The sequence below is a fragment of the Gossypium hirsutum genome, chromosome D12 (assembly GCF_007990345.1).
Source record: "Gossypium hirsutum isolate 1008001.06 chromosome D12, Gossypium_hirsutum_v2.1, whole genome shotgun sequence".
Taxonomy (NCBI): domain Eukaryota; kingdom Viridiplantae; phylum Streptophyta; class Magnoliopsida; order Malvales; family Malvaceae; genus Gossypium; species Gossypium hirsutum.
Window position 1 is genome coordinate 39,040,473 of NC_053448.1, and position 23,329 is coordinate 39,063,801.

Sequence of the window (23,329 nt, forward strand, 5' to 3'; positions counted from 1 at the left end):
CTCAAAAGCAAAAAATGTAACTGAATGGAATGCTATTACTTTTCATTTCATTTGAAAATATAAGAGTTACAAAATTAGAATGTCAGTTACCTAAACTTGTAACTGCTCCCACCTATTTTGGCAAGTTGCCAACTAAAGTAATACAAAAGAAAGCTGAACAATTTTTAGCCATTACATCCATCAATTCAAATCTTAACAACTCTAAAAGTCTAGTTATATTTAGCTTGGATGGCATTACAAAATGAACAAAAAGTAAACAAAATAATTAAGCTACTTCTGGTCCTGCTTGAATGCTGGTCTGCTGCAGCTGCTGGTCTGCATCATGGCCTTCTGTTGCATTGCAGTCCATGCTCAATAGTTATTAGTCTTTGCATGCAACCAAACTGAGCCATCGGACACTGGCTCCATATCAGTCTACCCAAAGCACACCGTAAAACGCCACCATCGTTCGACAATCCCCTCTTTGCCGGAAACCAACAAAATAACCGTTACTTTCCTCCATTAACCACTGAGAATCCCGTGGAGACTCTTCCTCATCCACCCCCAAAACAACGGTTTGTCTAATTAGGGATTATTTTTGGAGGCTTTAAGTGATTCCTGCTTTTTGGAAAATTTCCATGCTCCGTACTTCACTTCATTTTCCAGATAAGTCTTACTCTCTCTTTTTATATATAAGGATGAAATGTTGCAATTTTGTGAATTTACGGAATTAATCTCATGCGCAGTCTCACAGGGGTTCTTTTAATGTTACATTGTATCTGAATTGTGGTCTTATGATCATGATTTATTAAAACACAATAATTCTTGCTTTCTAAATGCAGAAAATTTCAGTTTTAAAGCTCAGTTACTCAAGCCTGGAAAAGTGCATGACTTTATGTTGCAATTAAAAAAAAAGGGGGGTTGACCCTTGTTATAATTAATTAGGACTTGCATGTCATTTGGGTAGAAAGGTTGGAATAGTGGCTATTGCTGGCTCTCTGTCCCCTGTATAAAACTTGATTTTTGCCATTTCTTATTTCTTCTGCATGTACAGGTTTGTATCTCATTTCCCCCAACCTAGAAAACTCACTAGTTATTCTACTTCAATTTCCTTCATCCTTGTTTTCATGCAACGCTTGTAACTAATATTCACAATATTTTTCCTTAATTATCTGTATCTGGATGAGTTATGTAATGATTCTTAAAACCCCTTGATGAACAATTTTGTCTGATAAAATCCAAAATCAAGTTCTCTTTGAAATCCCGGCTAGATGCCATGCCTTAATTTTCAGTGGGCTAATTTAATTAGAAAGGTTAAGAAGAACAAACATCCAAGCTAGGAATAAGCAGGTGAGATGCTGCAATCTTTTTTAATATATATATGTTGAGTGTTTTTGCTTTGTGTCTTCTTAGTGGGGAGAATTGGGTTATTTATATGATATGATTACTATTTATGGAATTAAAGTTCTAGGTAGGCTCCATACGTATCGACACGGATGCTACTCTAGACTTAACACATGTTCACCGGTCTAGGTGCTCGCTGGTTCATTCGTTTGGCTTCGTGCCCTGTGCTCACGAATACCTAGGCTGTGCAAAGTGAGCTCGCGAGCCCCTTAACGACTCCACCTGGTGGGATCCAAATTATGTTTACTGTTTGTAGTGTTCAACATTGTTCCCCATATTGTTTGACCCTATGTTTACTTAGAATTGAGCTTTAGGCGTATTAAAGTTTTGGTTTACGAATTGGGACAAAGTCTGTATGTCTTTTCTTATACAAACATGCTTGGCAATTAACACTATTTTTGCAGGATGAAAGAAGCACTCGGCAACCAACTAAGTTCTTCATACCTCTGGCTTCTATGTGCAGTTTTTATATGCAAATGATCCTTGAATTCTGAAGTTAGTTTGCACATATTCATCAACATTATTTATGGCATCTTCGATAGCAATTCGCTTGATTCATCCAGGCAAACTAAAATCCATAACATAGGGACAACAGTTGTGGATGTTGATAAGTTTAGCAACAAGTATTATGAGAAACTTGGGGACATTCAATATGGTTAGTGTCAAAACCATCTTTTGAAAAACAAAAATGTTTTAGGTTGTCGACTCTAAAAAAAATGAAAATTTGAGAGTCGCCACCAATCTTTTATTAAGGTGTGATTGGATCACCTAAAAAAACGGTTTTGGTCTACGAGTTTTAGAAAAACGGATCCGGGAGTCAGTTACGTACGAGGAAGGATTAGCACTCTCGTAACGCCCAAAATTGGTACCTAGTTAATTAATTAGTATCTTAAGGTCGAGAATTTGGAAAAAACGTAATCCTTAGCAAAACTTAAAAAGCTACGTATTAAGACCCTTATTATTTCAGAGAAAGAAGATACCACACCCAATGCGTTAGGGCACAGCATTCTAATTTTCCCCAAAATGAATTGGGCCAAAATACTTGTACAATAAAACTTTAAAAGAACATCCACTCATCCAAGATTTAAGAAATCACACCCAATACGTTAGGGCACGATTCCTCTAGAATCTCAAACTCGGAATATTTCCTTTACTTTAAAGGAACATCCACTTATCCAAGATTTAAGAAATCACACCCAATACGTTAGGGCACAATTCCTTTAAAATCCCAAACTCAGAATATTTCCTTTATTATTTTTAAAAAAATCTTCATTTCGAGAAATCAATGCGTCACATCCAATACGTTAGGACACAACGTGTTGAATTCCCAATAATGAGTTTTTATTTTTTTATTGAAGAGAAATGCTCGATTGTCGGATTTAACGAAGAAAATCGGAACCCAATACGTTAGGGCTCAATTCCCTTGAAAATCCTAAATACGAACATTATCTCAATTTAAAAAAAAAATTCTATCTTTAAATTTGAGTAAAAATGATGTAACGTGATTTTATACATACAAATGCTATAATAATAATAATAACAATAATAAATATATCATCGACATAAAAATAATATAAGCAAATGAATAAAACGAAATAAAAAAAAGGGTAATCCATGACATGCAAAATATTAAATGTAAACACAATTATACAATGGATGGGATAGCAAACAAATAAATGAGGATCAAAAGATGTACACATGGAAATTATGAAGATTAAAAATATACATATAATTTACAAATAAAATTTTAGGTTATAGAATTTATATATAAATACAACACATAATATACTTATGAAAATAAGGAAAAAAATAAGTATATTTTAAAAAAAGGAAAAAAAAAGGTGAGTATTTAATCACTTAAAAATGTAAATATATACATATATATATGAAAATATTCATTTAAAAAAAGGAAAATATTCGTTTTAAAAAAAATATATATGTGTACATATAAAAGGAATATATATAAATAAAAAAATTAGAATAAAAATAATAATTACACTATTAATTAATAAAATAAATAAAAAGAACCTAAAAAACTAAATTGAATTGCAATTAAAAAATCTGGGGTAAATCCACAAATAAATAAAAGTAAAAGGACTAATTTGAACGCGCGAGTTACATAGAGGGGCTGGAAGGGAAATTTTCCCTTCTCCTCTAAAACGGCGCCGTTCAAAAGGATTAAATTGGAATTTAAAATAAATAAAAGGGTAAATTAAAAAAATAAAAAAAAACTTAATTACAAAAACATTAAAAGGCGGATGGGCTAAATAAAAATAGAATAAAATTCGCAGTGGTATCACCTTCTCCTTTTTTTTAAAATCGTAAATAAGTAAAAAATAATCGAACGAAAAAAATAGTAAGCCACCTTTAAAAAACTGCCAATCGTTCTCTTTTTTTTTCTCCTCCCTCCCTTTTCTCTTCTTTTCCAATGAAGGGAGAGGCCTCTATTTATAGTTGAGCCTCCCAAAATCCAACGGTACAGATCAATTACATCAACGGCTGAGATTAAAGGGTATCTACAAATTAAATCTCTAAGATTACAAAATCATATATTCTAAGATTGCATATCATATCTAAGATTATATATCATATCTAAGATTGCATATCATATTTAAGATTGCATATATCATATCTAAGATTGCATATCATATCTAGGATTGCATATCATATCTAAGATTGCATATCCTCAAAAATTATGTTTCCATATGTGAGCCCGGGCTAAAATTGGGTATTACAGTTAGTTTCGGTATCCCCTTTTTATATAATGTACATGTTGAAAATGCACCTCCGGTTCCAAACACTTCATTGGATATTTATATTACAAGTGCCATTTTTAAGGTTCACCTGATATTCATATCGCGGTTGTCATTTTTACGGTTCGCTTAGTATTCATATTGCAACCTTCAATGTTTTAACAGTTCGCTTGATATTCATATCGCGGTTGTCATTTTTACGGTTCGCTCAATATTCATATCGCGACCTTCGATATTCTAACAATTCGCTCGATTTAAGATCGCAACTGTCATTTTCACGGTTCGCTGATTTTAACTTGATTTTTACAGTCATTTTCTAAGCTCGCTAATTTCTTTGACAAGGTGAGGGACAAAATTTTACTTATGAGAAACACGGTTCGCGGTATTCTGCAATACAATTTTTGATTCCTATGCTACACTATTGGACAACAAAATTTGCTTGATAAAGTTTCAAGTTAAAACCTATATAGTATGCCCCAAATTACACACTTCACAAGTTCACAAGTGTAAGCTTGTCTTAGAAGAATCCGACCTTATTAATCCCCTTATATAATAATATTCTAAAGACCTTCTTTAGGGGACAAACACTTGGACATTCCATTTTTACTATTTTCTTCTTCTCTACTTCTTTACCAAAAACTCTCTCCCCTCCTTTTTCACAGCCGTTGATATTGTGTATCAATAATGTTCCATCTCGTAATCTAATAATTTTCACTTGGTAGCTCGGTTTTATTGCCGTTTCTTCCTAGATAATTTTATTTTTCTACTTATAATGTGTGAATACTTGGTGTTTGATCCTTGATATTTCATATGCAACAAAATCTCTCAAAATTTGAGCTTACATTTATGCTTAAATTGAGGCTACATTTTTTAAAATATAATATTAATATTTTAATAACGTAAATTAAAATACTTTAGAAATTAAGAATCAATTTAAAATCTAAGCTAATTATTATAAAATATTTGGTGCAATTTATAAAATATGAACAAAATAGAGATTATAGATCGGGTTTATTTATTTATTTTAGGTCCATTTTCATCAAAGATCCTTAAACTATGTTTCAATTTTTAAATTAATATTAAAATTCTAAAAATTTTAATTGAGTCTTTAAAGTATCAATACCGTATCAATTAAGTTTTTTCATCAGTCTAAATATTAACATGTTTATTCCTATTGCATGGATAGATTGAATTCGATGTGTTAAGAAGAAGAAGAAGATATAATTCTTCTAAATTTAAATGACACTTTTTTAACACGTCATACTGAATTTCTCCTTACGATAGGTACATACGTGTTTACAATGTGAATCTACATATTTTAAATATGCTTTACATCATATCAAAACCGTCATTTAAGGATTAAGTTGATAGAAGAATTAATTTAATGGATACAATACCAATACTTCAAGGATTGAATGAAAATACTTTTAAATATAGGGGCCAATTAAAAAACTCGAACGTTTTGTGAAGTAATCCTTTGTTAGATGTCGTATTTTTTATTTTTTATTTTTTATTTTTCAATTCAAATCTTAAATTAAAATATATTAACTAATTATTGTTTCCAAGTTGCAATTAAAACTATGCTTCAGCTTTCAAGCATTCTGAGGTAAGTGAAAGGCAACTGCTTGTCAGCTTATGAGCAATTTATCTATTTAATAGTAGAGAGACCTAATTAGGTCCCTATAATAGAAGGACCTCTCTGATAAACGCACTAATTATTTTTAATTTTTATGTTTCGATGACATCAGTCTTAATAAATCGAGCCAAGCTGAGTTCAAGCCATGCTTTCTTTTTCCAAGAGAGTTTGCAAGTACAAATAGAGTACAATCACGAATATACATATTCGAGTAATTACAAAGTAGTTATAAACTAATTCAAAGCACAAACAATTTAAAAATTAAAATAATCCGAACTAAAACGATCGATAAAACTAAAACCGATGTAAGATAATAAAGCTGGAGAATTTAATTTTGTAAATAACAAAAACAAACATAATATAGTTTTTTTTATTTGGATAAAATGAAATTCTTATTATATATAGTGCAAGTAGAGGGGGGCATTGACCTAGGAAAAAGTCATTTTCATGTGTGATGACAAATTGTGCCCTTGAAAACTATATCCTATCGTAAGGGTTTTTAAATAAATATAATTTCATGTTCTCAAAATAATGAAAGACTTTTCTTGGATTTGCTTTTTAAATATGTAAGATAATTACATCATAAAAAAATATTTTTTTTTAAATTGAGATTGTTATGGTGTTCGCTATTACCGATCCGATACTCTTTACTCCAATAATGATAGTTTACATGAGTTCACATGTGATGGGTTCAACACCTAGAGAACACGTGTTAATTTTAGGATAGGTTATGTGTTGACATGCATGGGAGCCTGCCTAAAACATCACATCCAAGAACCATATCATATAAATAGAGAAATTAACCTCCTTCGAAAATATAAATTTTTATACATCAATTGTACGTAGGGTTATGCATATAATAAAATCAATCAATATAATATATTCATTATTTCAACTTATATAATTTTTTTAATGTAATTGTATGCTATTTGAGCATATACAAAGACCTATTGAAAACTATACATATTTTAATGGTACAATTAGTGAATCGATCCCTTAGTTTTAAGCTGTAGTACTTCCGGATTTTGACTCTCTTTTTTTTTCTATTTTTTTCTTTATTATAAGAATTGAGAACTTGGAAATATACTTAAAATTGATCTTATCTATTCCTTCATTGGGGTGCTCAAAGTTTTTGCTTTCACCAAAAAGAAAAAAGAAAGAAAATGTTTATATAATTCATAAAATATTATAAATAATTTTAGTCTTGCAAGACTTTTTTAAAGTAATTTAAATAATTATTTTGTTTAAATAAACAGATAAAAATATTAAACTCACACATGATGAAAAATTAAAATTTTGCATTCCGAAATTCTTAACAGTAAACGAAAATTTTATCCACGCATTGATTTAATATTGAGGGGAGGTCAATTCTTTCCATATAAGTCTATTAAATGTTGTTATTTTGAAGTCGGTGGATCTTTCGACGAGTTGATATTATCTTCAGGTCGAGCTAATATTTTTTTCCTTTACTCTATAGGAAGTCCGAACCAAAAGTAGGAGTCACAAAGCGAGAGAATGTCTCATTGGATCAGATGCATGGTAAGAGAATGTAAATATCGTGCGCTTAGTAAAATTTAAACTATTGCCCCTTATATGACTTTAAAGAGAATATATGCTACCCTTGACAAAGTTAAGATTCGGGAGATAAAACCTAAACTTGACTTGAAGACAATATCAATTCGTTGAGAAATTTATCAACTCTATACCTTCTTTCAATATTTAAAAATTCTTTCATAAAAAACAAAAAAGAATATGGCTGATCAACTGGTTGGTATATGGTGAGTTGCATGCATCTCCACCATCTTCGTACGTTGAACCCCCTCCCCCATTTTTTCCTGTTTAATTATTAATAATAATCATAGACCAAGTTGAAGTTTCCGTACGTACAAATTTAGGGTTCATAAGGAATCAATTTTTCTCACAGTCAAATGAACAGCGCCCATAAATACGGCCATTAAGCCTCAACTTGCTTATCGAATAATAAGTACTTACTATATGTGAGTCTTCGTTCCAATATATATTATTTATTAGTTTTATCTAATTCATTTTGGTCTGATTTGAATTTTTTTTTAATTTTTCGTTTATCGTGCCCTATACTAATTTGATTCTATATTGTAATTCGTTTGACATATATTTATACTTTAGGGATGAAGGGAGGGATAGGTAGGGGCCTAGCCCCCTCTAAGATGAAATACCGTTGCTTTTAGTCCCCAAAAATTACAAAATCTTTAATTAATATATAGTAAAAGTATAGTTTGGACTCAAAAAAATGATAGAATTTCGGTTTAGTCATTTTGAAAACCATAAAAATATAAACTAATACAATAATAAAAATACATTTTAACTCTTATAAAAATGTATAATTTAGTCTTGATCCCTTAAAAAAATTTTTGACTTCCCCTCTGCTATACTTACATTGTACATGTGAATGAACTTTATTTGTAACAGTGAAGCTCTTTTTAAAAAATTCTCAATAATTATCTAGTTAAAATCAACGAACAAAAAAATAATTTAAAAATCGAAACAAAAATCATATTATAATTTTTTAAAATTAAAATAAGTTTTTTATCATTTAAACAAAAATCAGAACCCTTACTAAACTCGACTCCCTCTAAAATAGAAAAATTTTCATTTAAGCCCTTTAATTTTTTTTAAATTTTAAATTAGTAAAAGTAAAATTACATTTTAACTCCTAAAAATGATAAAAATTTAATTGAATAGACTATTAAAATAATGAAAATACGTATTCTTACATAGATAAGCTAAAATCAAACCCAACAAAACCTCTCAACTTGTCTATCAAATTGACTGTGTTGGAATAAAAAACCTACGGTTTTAAGTTAATTAAAGCTTATAAAAACAATATTAATGTTTTGCAACTTGTCGGATTAGACTGTTTTGGAATCTCTTTATTATTGGAAGCATGAAATTAATTAATTAATTAGTTATTTTATATTTTATTATATCTAAACTATTTCTTGATTATTTATATTGGAATAAATTTTCTAATGATATGTAGTACAAATCTATCATATCATTATAATTTTTTTTATTTTACATATAAATAAAATATTAAATTTTTAATTATATTTTTATTGGGCAATGCTAAAAACAAAAAAAACAAAAATTAGCTTAAGTCAAAAAGAAATCAGAGGAATAAGACAAACATTAGAGTTGACTAAATAAAGATTGTACTTGCGTACGATATCAAACACTTAGTGAATAAAATTTTTTTTATGAAAAGTTCACTTATTTTTCATATTCGACAATTTTATATTGTGATCCATAAGAAAAAAAAAGTTGTGAGGTCATTTTAGAAATAGATTAATTAATTGTAAGGTCAATTTATGATTTTGGTCTTTATTGGTAAAAATGCTATGGACGCTCTTGTATTGAATTGCATTTTGTCCCTTCTACTTTAAAAAAATGGATAAAATAATTCATGTACATTAGATGAAAGAGCAAATTAATCATTCTGTTAAAAATTTCATCCATTTTTACTATTAAAAATTAGTCCTTATATATCAACATAAAGTACACGTAGGCCCGACCCTGGGGTTGTTTGAGAGTGCAGCCGCCTAGGGCCCAAGGCTGAAAGGGGCCCAAAAAATATTTTTTCAACTTTTAATGTGAGAAAAAAATTTAGCTCAACCTCATGATTTGATTTAAAAAAATAAAATAAAATTCCACCTAGTGAAAATTTTTATTAGTGTTGATGATTTAGACTAAGACATAATATTAAGAAGAAGAAGAAGTAAATCCCCATTTGTTGAATATAGTATAGGGAGTAATACTACAATTTTACCCAAATTAAAATTTTGAAATTAATAATAACAACAACAATGCTAAAGCTACATATTACAGGGCTTTAAATTTACAAATGTCAACGGCTTCACAAAAATGGCATCACCTTCACCACTTTGCATGCATTTATAAGCTGGACCAATCTCAAATATTACACAAAATTTAAAAAACAAAAAAAGAAAAGTGTAAGAGAATTTGAGGAAAACGATGAAGCTGGTTTGGTCGCCAGAAACAGCTACAAAAGCTTACCTAGAAACTGTTAAATCAGTAAGTTAAATTTCATATCTTTTTAATTATATGTTTTTCTTTTTCTTTTTTTGATTTTCTGTTTCTAATATATAGATTGCTTTGCAGTCTCGTATTTTCAACGACTCCGGAGTTGCTGAGTTCTTATCGGCGATGGCGGCAGGTTGGAACACGAAGCTAATCGTCGAATCATGGTCATACGGTGGTCCTGTAGCTACAAGCATCGGCCTCGCCGTAGCAGCCCGTCACACGAGCGGTAGGCACGTGTGCATCGTCCAAGACGAACGATCGAAATCGAGCTACGTTGAGGCCATGGCGGTGGCTGGGGTGCCGTCAACAGTGATCGTCGGCGACGCGGAGGAAGCTATGGAAGGGTTATCGGGCATTGACTTCCTCGTCGTTGACTCGAAACGGAAGGATTTCGCTAGGGTTTTGAGGTATGCTAAATTGAGTCATAAGGGTGCGATTTTGGCATGCAAGAATGCATGTAGAAGGGCCATTTCAGGGTTCAGGTGGAATAGGGTGCTTGGTAAAGAAACACGTGTCGTGAGATCAGTGGTTTTACCTGTGGGGCAGGGACTGGATATTGCTCATATAGGGGCTGATGGTGGTGTTGTGGGGTACAAGAACAGTTCTAGCCGTTGGATTAAACATATCGATCAACGATCAGGAGAGGAGCATTTTTTTAGAGGCTAATTTCTTTTTTCGATATTTTTGGTCCTTTTTTGTAAATATCAATAATTAAAAGAAAAATGTTAATTTAGTGATTAAAACTTATAAGTATATTTATATTTTGTATTTAATCAATAAATTAACATTTTTTTATCATTATTAGAAGATTAAATGGGCACTAGATTTTAGAATAATTTAAGAGATTAACTCATTTCGTAAAGATTAACAAACATTTGTTAATGAATATGTGTTTGGGTATCAAATTAATAGAATTTATAAATGTGTAAGGTTAAAAATGTTGAATTATTTAGTATCAAAATGATAAAATGTATAAGTGTTAAGGATTACATGTGTTGTTATACCAATTTAAAAAAATCATGTTATCATTTTTTTTACAGAAAAACAAGCCCGAAGTCCACTACCTCAAAATTAACCATAATCGGAAATTACAAGGTTATGGATATCAAGAGGATAATCCATGTCAAAAGAAAAGTACAACAATTCAAAAGCGGCCACTCTATTACAGTTACAATCCACCTATTTGACCTCAGCTTTAGTGAATAGCTCAATCAATTCCCTCGCCTCTTTTATGCGAAAACCAAACATCGTGATGTCATCCTTATGCTTGCAAGCGTGATTAACAATACTAGTACAGTCCCTTTTGAAAATGACTTTGTCGAGATTGAAAGACCGAGCAAGCCTAAGGCCTTCAAAAAGAGCATCCAGCTCTGCCCATTCGAGGCTCATAAACTCATCCTTAAAGACCACACAACACCCGATAACAAAACCATCAGAATCTCTAATGATAATACCAAGCCCCGTCTTGTTATTCATCACTGAAGCATCCATATTAATATTAACAAAGCTATTCAGAGGTTTCTCCCACTTATAAGCTCTAGGAACCTGAAGAAGAATCGGCTCAAGAGACAAATTATGGATGCGAAAATCGTCACTGAGCTTCCGCGCCTTATCCCACACCAATCTAGCTTCTTCCTCCACACCTCTAAACACGACATTATTCTAACTATTCCAAATATTCCAAAGAGTTGTAATAAAGTTTTCAAGGCCAGAGAGTTATATTCCAAGAAATGCAATATAAAGGGTCAAGATAGATCAATGATAGGAACATACATTTATGATATCCAACAACAAATATACGGGCTTGATAAGATAAGATTCCAACATGCACCAAGATCGGCAAATAGTCTAGCACATATTCTAGCAACAGAAACGCTAAGGAGAGGAGAAGAAATATACCTGGATAGGGGTGTTCCGGAATACGCTGAGGAGCAAGGCCGATATGAGATGAGAAAGGAACCAGACTAGGAAGTTTTCAGGGGAGGAAGGTTGAAGGTTTGGTAAGCCTTAGAATAGGAATGAATCGATTTACTGGGCATACATTGAAAATGGAATCGTCGAAATGAATAGACATGACAGAAAGATCAGAGGACAGATTTCAAATAGTTTCTGATTGGGTAATGGATCGGTGCACTTATTGCCGGTTCTAGAATCATCTTTTTTAATATTTCAATTTTATTTAAGGCCATATGTTTTTGGGCCGTGTTTTTAGGCTTTGACGTTAGTTTATTTTGCCATAGGCTGGTTTTGTTAAGTTTTTGGTTTTTTGTTTTGAACAGTATTTATTTATTTTTAATAAAAGCCCAATCCAGAATTTATATCAAAAAGTCTTCAAGGCCTTTTTTATCCAAGTAACGCATAGTGTCTTCAATCCAATCAATACACCGATCAAACTCTTTCACAAGCAGCCAGTTATCAAAGCCACCGACCATGAGAACATCACGCGCTTTCGAGCAGTCTTTTAGCGTATTGAGCACCGTTTCATCACACGCACCGCATCTAGGGCAATTTCTTCTTTGCATTACGATTGATGGAGGAAATCTTGACATTTGTAGGAAGCAGCTTATGCCCAATCCTCTAAGCGAAAACATGAATCTTAGGGAGAACCCTCAATTTCCAAAACAATCTCCAAAAGAACCGGTGCGGCCCACAACCAATGTTCTTAAGCAACAACCATGAGTAAGTCAATTTTGTTGTATAAAAGTCGTGGATATTATGGAACCAAATTATTCTGTCATTCAGACCACGCAAGGTAATGGGAATATTACAAATTTTGTTGCCCACAAAATCGCCATATAACTCGCAAACCCGATCCCTATTCCAGCCATAACAACTATTTAGCTAAAGGTCCCGCACTACTTTTTCCGGAATAGAATCCTTCGGGCCCCTCAAAACCCCATTTATCGAAGTCTATACAGATGCTATAACCATCGCCCACTTGCTAACCAAAACCATCAACAAGGGCTTTTGCCGTCGTCGCAATACTAGTCCAAGTAACAGAAGGCTTGTCGACACGTTTGGGGTGGAATAAGTCGCCATTCAAGAAATATTTCGAACAAACTTGATAACATAGAGACTCTGTAATAGCCCGATTTCGACCCTAATCGGACATAGTGGTTTAGAGACCACAAATCCGAGTCGAAAAAAATTATTTTAATAATTATTTTGTGTGTTTATTATGTGTGAATTTAATTTTGTGAAATTTTCATGTTTTAATTTTGTCGTTTGAGTGACCGATTAAAGAAAATGGCTTAATCGCGTAAAATAAAATTTTATGGGTTAAATCTAAAAGTACCTAATTGTTGTAGTTTTTATAAATTGGAGGTTTGAAGATGCAATTAGGCCAAAAAGAAGATAGTGGGTGGCAAAGGACAAGTATAACCTTGTTATATATATATATGTTAGTTTATTATTAAGGTTAAATAGGTAAACTAATTAATATAATTAATATATGTTAAATAAAACATAAAAATAAGATTATTATCATCTTCTCCTAGTCGAATTCAAACAAAAGAAAAAGAAAAGAAGCCTAGCAATATTCGGCCATGTTTAAAGCTTGATTAAGGTTAGTTCTTTGTTCGGTTTTTGATAATTTTTACGTTTTTGAGATTGTTACTTCGAATGCTTCAAAAATCATGTCTTAATTTTGTGGATTGTAGAAGATTTTGAAATGTACCATTGATGAATATTTGAGTTTTATGATGTTAGTTGATGAAATATGAAATATATGTATTAGATTAACATGTTTTGTCTTTGAATTTTTGGTAAATTTGAGTAATTAGGGCTAAATTGTGAAAATAAATTTTTAAGGGACTAAAATGTGAAATAAATGAAATGTGTGGACTTGTATGACAACAAGGAACATTCGGCCCAGCATGGTGTGTGCAAATTTTGTGTATTTAGTGTTTTATGCAATAGGGACTAAATTGCAAAAAAGTGTAAAATGTCAAGGGCAAAATGAAATTATATTTGCCCATTTATGTGTTTTTGGACTAAATTGAATGGAATTATATTTAAATTAGTTTATTTTGAATACATTTAGATCAAGAACCAAGGAAATCGGAGTTGAATCGAGGAAAAACCAAAGTTGTCGATTAATCGCCCTGTTTCGATTTTCATTGTCCAAGGTAAGTCTTTTAGCAATTAAACGTTGTTAATTTAGAATATATATGAGTTATATAAGCTGAATTTTATTTGTATGGATTTTATATACATTAGCCGAATGTATGTTTGTTAGTAAGATTTGAGTATAAATTCGATTTTTGTTGAGATACGATGATTGAGAAGCTTTATATGGATCTTAAAGCATATTTAGAATTTCTTATATAAGAGTTATGTGTAAGACCAATTTTGTATCAGTGAAATCCAGTCTTTGTGCCTAGCAGACTTATTGCCGGTGAATTATTTCAGACTTTATGTCTAGCAGGCTTCATGCCGGTGTACCAAATTTCAAGCTTTAAGCTTAGCAGGCTTCGTGCCGGTGTATCATTTCAATACTCGTGCTCAGTAAGTTTTAAGTTGATGTGGTACAAAATGAGATTGAGGAATTAAATTAGTCAGGTATGTGATGCTTCATTACCTATTTGATAATTAAGTAAATAATTTGGTTGGTTATATATATAAAAAAAATGATACATATAGCTATTATAAGTAAATGTGTATATATAATAAGTATATTCGGCATTATGTCAATTATAGGAAAATGTTTGGAAGCTGGCTAAAATGAGTTGAGATAAATGAATGTAATGATAATGTTATTATATGTATATTTGACTTTGATAAATTGCCTATGAAAATATATTTTTATATGTTTTGCTTAAGGCTTACTAAGCTAAGTTAGCTTATTTTATATATTTATTTGTCAATGTTTTATAGATTTTTGGAGGTCGTTACGTGCTTAGGGATCATCAGTGAAGTCAATCACACTGTCGACTATTTTCGGTACTTTTAAAATTTTCATTTTGAACTTATGGCATGTATAGGCTAGTAAGTATTTCGGTTTGATTTTGGTTGTGTACATATAAAACCATGCAAAAATGGCTTATCTCTTTTTTGTTTGACTTTGGTTTTGGTATTTGGTAAAAAGATATAAAATGGAGGTTCTACTTACTTATATTCGGATATGGTATAATTTTTTTATGCTAGGTATATATATAATTTGTATGCATTTGAGTTAGATTGTTATGAGTTGAACTAAATGTCTAATGTACATGTATTGGAGGATATTAAATTGAATGTGTGTGCATGAATCGGTTTTAGTAAGTATACCATATAGTGTGCATGATTTGTTTGATTTTGATAGGATACGATTTCGGCTATGGGTTGTAGTTGAAAGCTTGATTTTGGTCTTAATATTTTTGAGTAATTAGTTTGAAAAGATGCCGTTATCTATGTATATTCGGCTAGGTTATGAACTCTTGATTACATGCCTATTAAAAACTGGTTTTTAATCATTTGACCTTGGCTTATTAGATATATGAAATATAGTTGTTAAGTTTATGTTTGATTTGGTGGAAATGAATATCAAATTAGGTCATGATTTATATTAGACATTGGAGTCTTAAATAATGTTTGATTTGAAGTTGTAATTACCTATAATATTCGGTATTGACACTTGTATTATATTGATGATTTGGTTATAACTCAATTGATATAATGGTAATTGCGGCTAAAGATTATAGTATAACATGTTGTATGTATAAGTGTGTGGTAATGTTCGATTTTAATGTTTTGCTTAGTATATCTATGACATGTAATTGTAAACTTATATTATAATGATAGTTAATTACTAAAATGGTTTGGTTGTTTAATAAGTAAAATGTAATAGTGGGTTATGTTTGGCCTTAGGTGTACTTATATATTTGGTTATAAAGTGCTAATATATTTGAATATAAGATGTATTAAAATGATGAGACATTTATGGAGTGGTAATATTTCATATTTGGGTATGCTAGTTGATATAAATTAGATTCTGTTAAAATATTATATAATTATATTATGGATTAAATAATTTGTATGCAATGATGTATTATGCTTAAGTTAGCTAAGTGGTTATTATTATGAAATGTAAATGTTTTAAATTGGCTCAAGTGAAATGATTGCTTTATTACAAATTTAGTATTAAGCAAAAATGTAGGTTGTCATGAATTAAATATAAATTTGAATATACCTAGATTATTTGAGTTTGTTTATGGTGGTAAGTTTGTAACATTGTTTGTTTGAATGGTTTAGTATATGTCAGTGAATTGACTATTAAGCAATGAACATGATCTATTGTTTATATATGTAAGTTCAAATTCAAAACTTTAAAATAGGGTGATTGGTAAGTTATGAATAGTCATTTAATTGATATGTGAATATTTAAACTCTGATAATGAATTTAAAAGTATAGTTATTACTTGGCGAGTTAATGATTGTGGTAAAACACGTTTTGTTCGGTAATGCCCTGTAACCCTAGTTCAGCGATGAATAGTGGTTAGGGGTGTTACAGACCTTTTATGTGACAAGAGCTGCAAGACTTGTCTCCCCAAGATAGCCAAATTAAACAAACGAAGATCTCTAGAACCAAGCTCGCCCATCCCTTTAAGCATGCACATTTTGTCCCATGCGAGCAGCACCCAACCACAACCCTTGTTCTTACTAGTCCACCACCAACTACGGACTTTGAAAACATTTCGTCCAAAGTGCCCCTGGGAGCAAGGAAGATAGACATGGCATAAGTAGGTAAAGATTAAAGAATGGATTTTATAAAAACTTCTTTACCACCGTAAGGAAGTAAACGCTTGGACCAGCTATTAATTCTATTGGAAATCGATCCAAAATGTGTTTAAAAGCACCCATTTTCCTTTTTCCAATGAAAAGAGGAAGACTGAGATAATCATCTAAAGTCTCCACCACCCTCATACCCAAAACACTGCCAAAGAGCTGCCTTTGGGTCTCCTCCATATTCGGACTAAAAAACACCATAGATTTCGAGAGATTAATTTTTTTGACCCGAAGCACTTTCGAATTTTCGAAGGATGTCCACAACATTCTCAACCTCCTTGGGCCCATTTTTCACAAAAAGCAAAGCACCATCAACAAAAAATAAATGGTTGATTCTAGGGTCATTTTGACTAGCTCGAATACCGCACAATTGTCCACAACATTGGGCATCAAAAAACATACAAGAGAACACCTCCATAAAAAAAGGAAAAGGTAGGGAGAGAGAGGGTCCCATTAGTGAAGGCCCCTCTCGGGGATAATTACCTCAGAGAGGGTCATATTACACTTAATAAAGTACTTAACTATACGAACACATCTCATAACCATCACGACCCACACATTGGAAAAGCCCATTCCACGCATAACCTTTTCGAAAAAAATCTCATTCCTCCCTGTCATAAGCCTTACTCATGTCGAGCTTGATAAAAAAACCTTTATTCGGCCCATTCTTAGAACTTTGCAAATAGTGAGTTAACTCATGGGCAATCAAAATATTGTCGTGGATCATTCAGCCAGGGCTGGCTAATGCATAGAGGTAGAACATCTTTTAGTTTGTTTGCCAAAACCTTAGAAATCATTTTAAAAATAACCTGACATAAGCTAATGGGCTAGTAACAAGTCATGTCCTTGGGATCTTTAACCTTTGGGATAAGGACCACCGCAGTATCATTAGTATCCCGATACTCAAACAAGTATGCCATCTAAAAATAAAGCAAACTTGTTAGAACATATTTTCATAAAAAAAATTCTTGATCCAATTTTTAATTTTGTTTTACTTATTTACAAGTGGGAACACATGTGTTTGGTGACCCACTGATTCTAGAAATGACATCTTGTACAGTGCCCAGGACTGCAACAGTATCAGACACCTATCTATATATTGTGTTTTTTACTTTATTATCCGACAAAGCTCACGATACAACGTTACTAATACTGCTATGCCCGAACTATACGAACGGGCAACATCCAAATAAAAAAATAAGGATAAGTACATCAAGTGGACTTTGTTATTATTTGCGCCCGGCATAAGTACCCCCTATCAGCTGTAATATATATGCCCGAGTAGTGCACATCTTCTCCCACTTAGTGGCATTGCTCGATAAGGTTTCGAAATTTTCCTTCAACCAGAAAAATTTCAAACTCGCAAATCTAGCTTCAACATCACTGAACAAGTGTCGAAGCAAGTGATAGTAGAGTGCCACAGGTTTGAACACTTTACTTGAACCCATGGCTGCATTACTGTCAACTGGGAGCTCGAGCTGTAGTGCAACATTTTCTAAGGTGATGGTACACTCCCCACACAACAAATGAAACATACGGGTCTTCAGGCGTCACTGCTCAACCAATGCGGATATTAAGTCGACCCTCAACTCAAACATCCGCAGAAATGCCGCTGATACAAATCCGGCGGCATCCAAGTATGGCATAACCCGTTCACCCGGCCGGTAGCTTGGACCATGGACACCTGCCCTTAACACGTAGTACTCACCCTAACCATATTAAATTATCACATTAGTTAAAATCTTCCAACTAAATAAAAAATGGCATGCAACTTTATAAATATACTAGTGAATATCAAATAACAAATTTTTTTACTGGTACATTTATCATCCTTGTTGTATGATCATTTACTCTAATCAAAGAGCCCATTTCAATATCTGCACAAATAATAAAAATTTTAATCATCAACTGAACAAATAAACAATATACAAATAACGAAAATAATTTTTAGTTTATGAAAAAGACTAAATTGTAAAGCTTAATTGTTAGTTTCGTACAGTAGGGACCAAATTGAATAACATGCAAAAACTATTATAAAATTTCAGTAGGAATAGAAAGGAGGCAATCCTTAATGAATAAATGTGAAATTGGATTTTAATTCGAAACTAGGAATTTAAAGTTATGTTTGTCTCGGGTTTAGGGATTAAATTGAATAAATTGTAAAATATGCATGAATTGGTAATTATTTTTGAATTGCCTAGAAATTTATATTGATATATGTTTTATGATTGTACATAGCTAACATCGACGCTTGGCCATCAAGAGGGAAAACAAAAACGAGAGTTGTTGACAAATGAAACATAGTATGATTTAATTTATTTGTGTTATTTGGTATGAATTTGTGTTGATATATACTATATGATATGATAAAATGATGTATTAGTGATGAGATTAAAGCACAATATATGGTTATGATGTTTATTGATTCAGTGTTACCTTGTTAACGAAATTCGAGTACCGTCAAATTAGTCGGCATACCCTAGATAAAAAACCATCATTGCCAAGCTATTCGAGATGGTAGAATGTGTATATAGTGAGAGTCATTGTTGTCGAGCTATTCGAAATGGTAGAATATTTATATATTGAATGACATCGTTTTTTAGCAATCCATGATGGTAAGATAGGTAAATTGTGAGAAATATCATTGTCGGGCCATCCGGGATGGTAAAATGTAAGAATAATGAAAGTCATCATTGTTGGGCCATTTGAGATGGTAATTTATTGAATAGCGCGAACCATCATTGTCAGACCACCCGGGATATTATAATGAGTCTTGGTAGAAAAAGTCATCATTGTCGGGCAACCCAGGATGACAATAGTAGTATATAAGTTATGGAATGTTAATGAATTGGTATAATATGCTTATATGTGAGTTAAGATGGTATGTAAACTACTATATGTATCAGTTGAAAATGAGCCCTAGGGGCCAAAAAATACGAATGAGTCCATACACTCCAGAAAACAATTGAACGATAGGTTAAATGATATATTGGTGTTAAATGAGAATGGAGTTGAATGTATTGAAATTGGAATTGGTTTAAAGATAAGTAGTGGATAAGTGACTTGAATTGATTTTACTATTGTAATAGTATGCTCAAATGTGAATATGTTAATAGTATTATTTGGCATCATAGAACATGTTTATTTCGTGCACAGGTTCAGATACCCTTAAGTCCCAAAAAAATGAAGTTAGCATCCAAACCGCATCCACCAAATCAATATAGTTTGTATAGTTCTCTTCTGTGCCTAGGCTTTAGTTGTTCAAAGTTTACATATGATCATTCTAAGCTATAATGTTGTAAATTTAATGAAATGATTAATGTTTATGTATAGAGAAGTTGTTAATGGCTTAGAATCTTTATGTTTAACATGTTTGTATGTGTAAATGGTTGAATTGAGGTCTTAAGACCAACAATTTTGTATAGGTTTTATGCTTGGGATGTTTGAATAGGTATGAATTGGACATTGATGGAATTCAAGGGTCAAGTCGCAACGACGTACTCCCAATGTCGTGACAAGAAATAGTTAAAGGCTCACATTGCAACGACGTAGCCTCTCACGATGACCCAAGTCAGTGAGTGTGTCGCGATGGGGAAACCCTAAAGTCGCAATGTTAACCCGTAACTTTGTATCCTTTACAGTTTGATCCCATTTCGACTCCGGGTTAGCAGAAGAGATTTTGTAAATTTGTATAAGACTCAGAAATGATTATGTATTGTTTAATACATGTGTTTTACTTGTATTTGATTATATAATGATGTTGCATTGTGTATTATTGATTGTAGTTGCTCCGACAATGAATGTGACACTTTGTAGCTCGATCCCGACAATCGGGTCGAGTATCAGGGTGTTATAGAGTACTATGAAATGTTGGCATTTTGATTTGAGCCTACAAATACGTTTTTACCATGCACAAATGGACTCCAAAACATATTTTATTTCATCTCAAAACCATGTGAATCACATGTGGTGGCTAAATGAATATCGAAGATCGACGTACCTTTATTAGATAAAGCTTATGCTTATCATTTAGCCTTTATCTCGGGTGATTTATGTGCTAATATTATTAGATTTATCCAACTTTATCTTGGGTTAGATTTCGGAGGTTACTTATACATAATTATTATGTTGTTAAAGATGATTTTATCTCTACTTGGATTGATCTGATAGGTTATAAATAGTCAACTATTCACATATGGAGATTCATCTTCCGGGGTTGCTTGTGTTGCATTTGGTTAATTTATTTGATGTCGACTTTTACTTGTATTTTGTATTCTTTTCACAAGCTTTATTGGAGAGTATTAAACTGTTGTAAGTGAGGTTATTTGGGCGAGTAGTTGTAATAAGTTAAGACTAGCTATTGGGGCTGTAATTGCTTATTGTGTAAAGATAGATTAGGTGTAATACCCCAAAAATTACTACAATAAGAAAGTAAGATAATATCCTTGATATAGTAAAATAAGGAAATAAAGTGACAAAAAGGGTAATTTTGAGTTATGTCAACATTGGGAAGTATATTATGACATATTAATTCAAGAAAGGATTAAATAGCAAAAATGAGAAAAGTTTTGTTGTCCAAGAGTAAATACTCAAAATTTGAGGGGTTAAAATGTAAATATGAAAAAGTTGAAGGACCAATAGTATAAATATTTTAAGGGTGGAATAATCTAGAAACTAAGGAAAATAGATGAATTTGGACCAAATTGAATAGGTGAAGAATTATGAGAGACTAAATCACAATTTTACCAAATTAAGTGATGGCTCAAGTATGGAATTTTAAAAGATCATAAAGGGCATGGTCAATTAGAAGAAAGAGAAATCTAGAAGATAATGATGATGTTGGAGATATTTTAGATTAATTAAATAAATAAATATTAGTTTATTAATATTTTAATTTAATTTTTAAATGATATTTTATTATTTTATTATTATTCTATTTAGTATATATATGGAAGGAAAGATGAAGAATCATCATCAACCTCGCATGCATTCCAACGTATGAGGAGAAAAGAAAGAAAGAAACTTTTTTTTCTTTACAATTTGGTCCTTTCACCAAATACTCACAATTTTCACTTAGAAATCAAAAGAATTTCCATATCCATCAAGAGAGAAAGATAACAAGGAGACTATGAGGAGCTAGAATATCAAGTTAGATTCAAGAAAGAGAAGCTGGAGGAGAGAGAAAATCAAGTTAAAGGTTGAAACTAATAGGACAAGGTAAGAACATTAAGATTTCAATATATTTTTAAGTTTGATATTATTGAAAAAGTATGGAAATGATGTTATTGTAGAGTTTTCTTAACTAAGGTCTTATGTTCTTGATATATTAGTGAAGGGAAATAAGAGAAAGTGATGGGAAATATTATAGAGAAAAGGAATAAGGGAGTTTTAAACTTAATAATCAACATCTTGCATTAAAATAGTTTTGGATAGTAACAGTAGTCTAACTTTGAAAAATTCAAAAAGTGACCAAATTAGATGAAATGAATTGTTTTATTATTTAAATTAATAAATTAATGAAATATTAATTTAGATCAAGATTGGGTGGAAATTCGAGAAAAATAGAAAATTACCAAAATATCCCTAAATTATGGTATTTCTGCAATTTAGCCTGGTAAGTTCGTATGAATTATATTTTGTATAATTTTAATTAAAGTGAATGTTATTTGGTGATGAATATTATATAAATATGTGTTTTAATATTGGAATTGAAATATTATTGGTAATATGTATAATTATTAGATGCATTGAAATGATTATCGAAAGCTCAATTGGGTTGGAAGTTTGTCGGAGATATATCACACTATCCATTGGTTCTATCGATAATTTTGGATGATTTTATTCTGGTTATAATGGCATGTATAAGTTAAATTGGCCAACGTTAGCTCATTAATGTTTTGATTTTGATTGGTTATAAATATGAATGCTTAATGAAATGAAATATCTGTAAATTAATTTGTAAACTCCGGTAATACTTTATAACCCTATTCTGGCGATGGATACAGGCTAGGGGTGTTACATTGGGTTTTAGCCAATAGGTGATTGAACCAATTGTTGAATAAACCTTTCACTAAGCAAGCTGATTGAATCAATTGTTGAATAAACCATTCACTAGCTAGCTATTGGGGCTGCAATTGCTTATTGTGTAAACCATTCACTACGTTAACAAACTTTGTGTGCATACCTCTTTTTACTTTCTCTATTTCTTTTCTGTTTATTTCGTTGTTCAAATCCATATCTGAACACCTATTTAGTCAACACTTTGAACAAGTGGCAAATTGACTAATTTTTTCAATTTTTTTCATCTATAAAAAAATGTATATCTCACCATTGCTCTTTTATGTTGTTTGTTGAAGTACAAAACTTAAAAAGAATAAAGTAACACTTAGTCCCTGAACTTGATAACTTTTTTCAGCTTGATCATTGGGCTTTTTTTTTATCCATATCAGTTTAGAAACTTGGCAACTTTTCCTAATTTGGTTCCTAAATTTGGATTCCATTAATGTATTGTAATGGCCCAATATTGCCCGACCCAATAGATAATAAAAAACCAAATACCACAGTTTATTAAACAGTCCAAATTACAAACAATTTCACCTAACCCAATTTGCCTAGACTCTAGCCCAAACCTAAACCTGATTCTAAGCCCAGCAAACCACTTAGCCCAACAAGCCCAAACCCAATTAAAGCCCAAACTAAACGACCCGAATCC

At 31.7% G+C, this 23,329-nt stretch overlaps 1 protein-coding gene and 1 long non-coding RNA gene across 3 annotated transcripts; one reads left to right on the plus strand and one right to left on the minus strand.

Moving 5' to 3' along the window:
- The first annotated feature begins 9,685 nt into the window (after positions 1-9,685).
- On the plus strand, positions 9,686-10,821 carry LOC107945614 (uncharacterized). The gene is made up of 2 exons (XM_016879682.2): positions 9,686-9,843; positions 9,931-10,821. The coding sequence occupies exons 1-2, from the start codon at positions 9,784-9,786 to the stop codon at positions 10,516-10,518; spliced, it is 648 nt and encodes a 215-aa protein (XP_016735171.1). The 5' UTR covers positions 9,686-9,783; the 3' UTR covers positions 10,519-10,821.
- Positions 10,822-10,899: 78 nt separating this feature from the next.
- LOC107945615 (uncharacterized) lies at positions 10,900-11,994 on the minus strand. Of its 2 annotated transcripts, none has more exons than XR_001696641.2 (2): positions 11,752-11,994; positions 10,900-11,518 (listed from the first exon to the last, which is right to left on the minus strand). It is a non-coding gene; the product is annotated as an uncharacterized lncRNA (long non-coding RNA). The 2 variants fall into 2 exon arrangements; XR_001696642.2 differs by having other exon boundaries at positions 10,900-11,497; positions 11,752-11,985.
- Between the last annotated feature and the right edge of the window lie 11,335 nt (positions 11,995-23,329).